This window comes from Branchiostoma belcheri, unplaced genomic scaffold, assembly GCF_001625305.1.
Source record: "Branchiostoma belcheri isolate BF01 breed outbred unplaced genomic scaffold, Haploidv18h27 scaffold303, whole genome shotgun sequence".
NCBI lineage: Eukaryota > Metazoa > Chordata > Leptocardii > Amphioxiformes > Branchiostomatidae > Branchiostoma > Branchiostoma belcheri.
This window is the reverse complement of record NW_017803914.1, coordinates 23,499-31,289: the sequence shown is the minus strand read 5'-3', so window position 1 is coordinate 31,289 and position 7,791 is coordinate 23,499. Positions and strand designations below refer to the sequence as shown.

General features: G+C 45.8%; 1 protein-coding gene across 1 annotated transcript; it reads left to right on the top strand.

Moving 5' to 3' along the window:
- Positions 1-116: 116 nt before the first annotated feature.
- Positions 117-1,820, top strand: LOC109474358 (zinc finger protein 569-like). The gene is made up of 3 exons (XM_019774650.1): positions 117-816; positions 907-1,158; positions 1,411-1,820. The coding sequence occupies exons 1-3, from the start codon at positions 117-119 to the stop codon at positions 1,587-1,589; spliced, it is 1,131 nt and encodes a 376-aa protein (XP_019630209.1). The 3' UTR covers positions 1,590-1,820.
- The last annotated feature ends 5,971 nt before the right edge of the window (positions 1,821-7,791 follow it).

The following is a 7,791-nucleotide window of genomic DNA, read 5'->3' as shown; positions in this document are numbered from 1 at the left end:
ACCCTCTATGGCCGGCCAACTCCGCTGGCCAATGATTTCCCCCTTTGCCGATTTCTACTATTTATTCAGCCTGCAAAGGAGTCTGGTAGAGACTAGTACAGGAGAGCAAAGGTGATATGGGAAGGCACGTGGTAAAACACACCGGTGAGAAACCCTACATGTGTGGGGAATGTGGATACAGAACAACTAAAAAGTCTGACTTATTCCGACACATGAGAACCCATACAGGAGAAAAACCCTACATGTGTGACCAATGTGACTATTCTGCAATAGACAAATCCACTTTGGCCCAACATCTAGCAAAACACACTGGTGAGAAACCCTACATGTGTGGGGAGTGTGGGTACAGGACCGTTAGAAAGTCTCACCTATCCGATCACATGAGAACCCATACAGGAGAAAAACCCTACAAGTGTGACCAATGTGACTATTCTGCAGCACGGAAATCCACTTTGGACAATCATGTTATGAAACACACCAGTGAGAAACCCTACATGTGTGGGGAATGTGGATACAGGACAACTAGAAAGTCTGACATATCCCGACATATGAGAACCCATACAGGAGAAAAACCCTACAAGTGTGACCAGTGTGACTATTCTGCTGCACAGAAATCAAGTTTGAACAAACATCTCGCAATGCATGCTGGTGAGAAACCCTACATGTGTGGGGAGTGTGGGTACAGGACAGCTTACAAGTCTCACCTATCCGAACACATGAGAACCCATACAGGAGAAAAACCCTACAAGTGTGACCAGTGTGACTATTCTACAGCATGGAAATCCACTTTGGACAATCATATTATGAAACACACTGGTTTTCTCGAGAAACCCTACATGTGTGGGGAGTGTGGGTACAGGACAACTAAAAAGTCTTACTTATCCCAACATATGAGAACCCATACAGGAGAAAAACCCTACAAGTGTGACCAGTGTGGATACAGAACAGCTCGCAAGTCTGACGTATCTAAACACATGAGAACCCATACTGGAGAAAAACCCTACATTTGTGGGGTGTGTGAATACAGGGCAACTCGCAAGTCTGACTTATCTGAACATATGAGAACCCATACAGGAGAAAAGCCCTACAAGTGTGACCAGTGTGACTATTCTGCAATAGAAAAATACACTTTTGCCCAACATGTAGCAAAACACACTGGTGAGAAACCCCACATGTGTGGGGAGTGTGGATACAGGGCACCTAAAAAGTCCCGCTTATCCGAACATATGAGAACTCATACTGGAGAAGAACCCTACAAATGTGACCAGTGTGACTATTCTGCAAGACACAAATCCAGTTTAAACAGACATCTAGCAAAACACACCGGTGAGAAACCCTACATGTGTGGGGAATGTGGGTACAGATCAAGTCACAAGTCTGACTTATCTAAACATATGAGAACCCATACAGGAGAAAAACCCTACAAGTGTGACCAGTGTGACTATTCTGCTGCACGGAAATATGATTTGGACATCCATCTTGCTAAACACACTGGTGAGAAACCCTACATGTGTGAGGAGTGTGGGTACAGGACAGCTGACAAGTCTCACTTATCCCGACATATGAAAACTCATACACATCACTACTAACTAGGACAGCTCAGAAGTCCTACAAGCGAAATTTCACACTCTTTGGACCTATGTATAGTGAAACTCTTAAACAATGTACAAATATAAATAATTGTTATCACGTTTTTTTGTATTGTATGATGTATTGCTTACTGAGGTCGTACCAGATATGCTTGTTATCATGTATATACAGGATAGACTTAACTTTCATTTATATTTATAGATAAAAAACCCGAATGTTTTACTTGTTATGATGCCCACAGAATGGAATGTATGTAATTATTCTTGCAATTCAGCCTCTGGGCTGTGAAAATGTTTCAATCAATAAACCAGTAATATATTACCTGTTACGTCAAATGGCATGCCTTTAAGAAATGTATTAAAGCTCCAGAAATGAATTTTCAATTTTGTAGAATGACTTTGAATTGTCCCCAAAACTAGTGGAGATACCCCACATGTTCGACCCATATTTATTCCTTCTGAGAGAAGCCTGTTGGAGACTACACCGGAGCCCTGAGAGAAGCCTGTTGGAGACTACACCAGAACCCTGAGAGAAGCCTGTCGGAGACTTCACGCAAGCCCTGGGAGAAGCCTGTTGGAGACTACACCAGAGCCCTGAGAGAAGCCTGTCGGAGACTTCACCTAAGCCCTAAGAGAAGCCTGTTGGAGACTATACCGGAGCCCTGGGAGAAGCCTGTTGGAGACTTCACCCAAGCCCTGAGAGAGGTCTGTTGGAGACTACGATGAAGCCCTGAGAGAAGCCTGTTGGAGACTATGCCGGAGCCCTGAGAGAAGCCTGTTGGAGACCTCACCCAAGCCCTGAGAGAGGTCTGTTGGAGACTACCATGAAGCCCTTACAGAAGCCTGTTGGAGACTACGCTGGAGCCCTGAGAGAAGCCTGTTGGAGACTACACCGGAGCCCTGAGAGAGGTCTGTTGGAGACTACCATGAAGCCCTGAGAGAAGCCTGTTGGAGACTATGCCGGAGCCCTGAGAGAAGCCTGTTTGAGACTACGCCGGAGCCCTGAGAGAAGCCTGTTAGAACTTCACCCAAGCCCTGAGAGGGGTCTGTTGGAGACTACGCCAGAGCCCTGAGAGAAGCCTGTTGGAGACTACACCGGAGCCCTGAGAGAAGCCTGTTGGAGACTACCATGAAGCCCTGAGAGAAGCCTGTTTGAGACTACACCGGAGCCCTGAGAGAAGCCTGTTGGAGACTACCATGAAGCCCTGAGAGAAGCCTGTTGGAGACTTCACCCAAGCCCTGAGAGGGGTCTGTTGGAGACTACGCCAGAGCCCTGAGAGAAGCCTGTTGGAGACTACGCCGGAGCCCTCAGAGAAGCCTGTAGGAGACTACGCCGGAGCCCTGAGAGAAGCCTGTTGGAGACTACACCGGAGCCCTGAGAGAAGCCTGTTGGAGACTACCATGAAGCCCTGAGAGAAGCCTGTTGGAGACTACGCCGGAGCCCTGAGAGAAGCCTGTTGGAGACCACGCCGGAGCCCTGAGAGAATCCTGTTGGAAATTACACTGGAGCCCTGAGAGAAGCCTGTTGGAGACTACGCCGGAGCCCTAAGAGAAGCCTGCAGGAGACTACACCCAAGCCCTGAGAGAAGTCTGTTGGAGACTACGCCGGAGCCCTGAAAGAAGCCTGTAGGAGACTATGACGGAGCCCTGAGAGAAGCCTTTTTGAGACTACACCGGAGCGCTGAGAGAGGTCTGTTGGAGACTACACCAGAGCCCTGAGAGAAGCCTGTAGGAGACTACGCCAGAGCCCTAAGAGAAGCCTGTTGGAGACTACACCCAAGCCCTGAGAGAAGTCTGTTGGAGACTACGCTGGAGCCCTGAAAGAAGCCTGTAGGAGACTACGACGGAGCCCTGAGAGAAGCCTTTTTGAGACTACACCGGAGCGCTGAGAGAGGTCTGTTGGAGACTACACCAGAGCCCTGAGAGAAGCCTGTTGGAGACTACACCATAGCCCTGAGAGAGGTCTGTTGGAGACTACACTGGAGCCATGAGAGAAGCCTGTTGGAGACTACGATGAAGCCCTGAGAGAAGCCTGTTGGAGACTACGCCGGAGCCCTGAGAGAAGCCTGTTGGAGACTACACAAAAGCCCTGGGAGAAGCCTGTTGGAGAGTATACCGGAGCCCTGAAAAAAAAGAGGTCTGTTGGAGGCTACACCGGAGCCCTGAGAGAAGTCTGTTGGAGACTACACTGGAGCCTTGAGAAAAGTCTGTTGTAGACTACAATCAGGCCCTGAGAGCAGCCTTGTGGAGACAAGGTAGGTACCAAGTCCAACTGCGGTGAGAGACAAGAGGTCAGGGGTAGGTTATAAAGAGACATGGCCGCCCGACGGAACTTAGATTACGTTAAGGCCCGGTCACACTGGCGGAACTTTGCTGGAGCGTTGCTTGAACGGTGAATAAAATTCATCACCGCTCGAAACCGCTCACCACCGCTAAACAGAAGTTGGCCCCCGTTAAAGCAACGCCGTGTACGCCCGGCCACCGCTGACGTTTCTGGAGGGGCCCTCCTACCGCTCCGAAAGTTTTGAGCTGCACAAAATATTGCGAGCGGTGAGGAGGGGGAAATTTTCCGCTCCGGCAAAGTTCACCCCCGCTCTACCAACGCCCAGTCAAAGTTTGGCATCGCTAGACGCAAGTTCGTGGACGCTTGGGTCCGCTAGGCCAACGCAGAAATCTTGAACGCTTGACCACCGCTGCTTCGCCAGCGTTGCCCGGGCGGCGATTAAACGTTGCACAAACGTTGCACAAACTTCGCTGGAGCGGTTGCAAGCGTTTTACGAGCGGACACGGGGTTGCTGGAACGGTGTCAGGCGTTGAAGCAGCGATCCATGTCGGCAATGAACTTTGGTTTGGCGTTGGTATAGAGGTGTCGGAGCGGGACCAGAATTTGGCTATAAGTACGGTGAGAAATGGACCAGGTGCTCATTTGGAATCGAGCTGCCGTTGAGTTCAGGCCTCATCTATATCGAATTTGCTCGAAGTTACAGTAAAACTGCATCACCCTGGATGCTGAGAGACTTGCTATGATTGGTGCACTAGTGTGCAATTATTTTGGGGCCACACGTAAAATGTTCAAAGAAGGGTCACACGGACAATCACTTTATTGGGGTCACAGGGGAGCTTTGCAATCTGCAAAGTTTTATTTTCATTATTAATTAAATAACGTAGTCAAGAATAGATTAACAAAATGATGTTTATTAAAGCTATAAGTCCCCACACACACAGAACAGAACTTAAACTACTACAAAACGATCCGTTCAACTCCGAAGTCACAAGCGGTATGCCGCTAAACCGCATGCGCAGAACGCCGCTATACCAACGCTTGCGTCACCGCTATACCAACGTTCGCTACCGCTAAACCAATGCTAAAGCAACGTCGGCTTCAGCGGTACACCGCTAAGTCAACGCCCGTGTTTTTCTTTTTTTCCCCACATTTTGGGCGCGGTGACGAGCGTTGTCGAAATTCGGACACCGTCCCTACCGTTAAAGGAACGCTCCAGCAAAGTTCGGCCAGTGTGACCGGGCCTTTAACATAATCAATTAGTCAACTAACAAAAAATTAATTTTGTGAAATTACTCCGCCCACAATTAATTGTCTACTCCCTTTGAAGGCTTTTATTTTGTTTGCTGTAAAATCGTGAACAAACATGTAGATGTGTTTATCAGACGTAAAATATATCATCCGGGTAATCAGGAGAGAACGTTGACTTTTGACCCACACCATAATGATGTATGACCTCATGTAACGACAGAAGGACAGAAAGAATGAAAGTGCAAAGGGGTAACGTTATATGTAGAATGAATGCATTGCTTATAATACTAGTACATAGTATACAAGCTGTAGTAATGTCTGCACATGTTTGCATGTATACATAAATCTTGAATATATTAATAAATTATATTTGCATATATGGGAATATACCATGCTCCCGCTACCGAGTTCCAGTTTACGTGACGAGAAAAACCGTCATAGGAAGCAGGTAAGGCTTAGTGGCGAGCAACCAAGTATTCTGGTAAGCACATAAAGAAATTGAGCTTATTTTTGAGTAGGAAAGGCGACAGTAATATTATAGATTATACGCATTTTTTGGATGTGAACATAGAAGAACTGAAGGGGGAGGGGGGGGCGAAAGCAAACATACAGTACGTGCGACCTTGGCCTCTACCTAAGTTTTGTTTTCGTCTCGTTTCAAACCAGTTTGCCTGCTCGTAGTGCTCCGTTATGGAAAACGAGCTTTCTGCTTTAGGATGATGAGCAAAAACTGCACCAGCGAGTTATGGATTTGAGCAACTTTGTACCGGAGTGTACCACTTTTCATGGGGGGGGGGGGGTACATGCTATACCTACCAGAAGTGCAGGTGGTTTTGAAAAAAGAAGAATCTCAGACTTCTAAATTATCATTACCTCCATGAAAAATGGAGGTATTGTTTTTGGCGTGTTGTTTGTGTGTGTGTGTACGTGTGTGTGAGTGTGTGTGTCCGTGTGTGTGTTTGTGTTTCCGCACATTTGTAGACAGCATAACTTAATAACGCCTTTATGGATTGTGATGATATTTGGCATGGTGGTAAGTCTTAGGAAGGTGATGGCCAAGGTCAAATATGGGCCTCCTGATGGATGACCTTGGTACTGCAGCAGAACTTCCGATTTTTGTATCTTTTGTACTGAACATGCTATGTTCTTGACTTTTTTGGTGACAGATAGCTTTTCCTGTCAGGAATAAGTGGTGTGGGTTTGGTCCCCCTAGCATCTTGTTTTGGAACTGCGGGGTACTTTCTGGCGAAACCTTTAAAAGCCAATAAATCCAGATGGGAACAGCGAATTTTCATCATTTTCAATGTGTAGGTAGCCGAGAGAGAGAGTTGTACATAATCAAATGCATATTATGCAAATGAGGGCTTAATTTGCATAATTAATTAGGAAATTCTATAATTACAGTGTTTTATATAATAATACCTTTATACATGTAATCTATTTAATCTGTGGCAGGTGGAACATCAACAGATACCAGTTATGCAAATGAGGACCTAATTTACATAATTAATGTGAAAATTCTGTGACTCCTTATTGGTGAATGATGAGAATATTATACCTTGTGACATGTGTAAGTTAACACCATTATGCATATATTATGTTAATTTAGAAGTCATTTGCATAATTAATGAGGATATGTTAAAATGAAGGATGACAAAGGAGAGGAATTTTACACGAAAAATATTGTCATTTGAATTTAGAAAACCATAAATTAAACTAGATCATGCTAATAACGACCTTATTTTCATAGTCAGCGAGACAAATAAAAAACATTTACAAAAACTCATACATTTCATGGAGGTATGAGATCTCCGAATTCTCGTTGTTACTTTTTTCTTCAGGTCTTTCAAACATTTGTACCGACATTTGATGAGTTCTTTGTAGTTTTACCCCCCCCTCCCCTCCGGAATACTTGACTGCAATGTATCCGTCTTTCCATGGGGGTTACTTCAGATCATGATACTAGATTAGTCCTAAGGTTTTAATTATTAGAATATTAGAGCATAGAGCAGTACTTTGTCAGATGAACTTCATGTTACATGTATCAAACTATAATTTGTCTGTCTGTGACCACTCCCCATAGAACTGAAATGCAAGAGTCCAGCTGTGAACCTTCTACTGGAGAATTCTGTGTTGAACACCCTGGGAAGGAGATGGACTGTGGTGGACATCTTGGGAAGGAGATGGACTGTACTGAACACCCTGGAAAGGAGAGTGACAGCAGGGAGACCCAGACAACAGACATGGGCCCTCAGCAGGAAACGTGTGATGTGAACTTTCCCCGACCTGTCAACAAGTCAACCTCACAGGTACAGGAGAGCAAAGGTGATATGGGAAGGCACGTGGTTAAACACACCGGTGAGAAACCCTACATATGTGAGGAGTGTGGGTACAGGACAGCTCACAAGTCTGATTTATCCAAACATATGAGAACCCATACAGGAGAAAAACCCTACAAGTGTGACCAATGTGACTATTCTGCTGCACAGAAGTCTAGATTAAATGAGCATAAAGCAAAACACACTGGTGAGAAACCCTACATGTGTGAGGAGTGTGGGTACAGGACAGCTACAAAGTCTCACCTATCTGATCATATGAGAACCCATACAGGAGAAAAACCCTACATGTGTGGGGAGTGTGGGTACAGGACAGCTGACAGGTCCAACTTAA

Bases quoted from the DNA above. Each gene is read 5' to 3' on its own strand.
- LOC109474358 (XM_019774650.1), top strand. From the start codon at position 117: ATGGGAAGGCACGTGGTAAAACACACCGGTGAGAAACCCTACATGTGT. The intron at 817-906 runs GTTTTCTCGAGA...GAACCCATACAG, and splicing joins TCATATTATGAAACACACTG to GAGAAAAACCCTACAAGTGT. The intron at 1,159-1,410 runs GTGAGAAACCCC...GAACCCATACAG, and splicing joins ACATGTAGCAAAACACACTG to GAGAAAAACCCTACAAGTGT.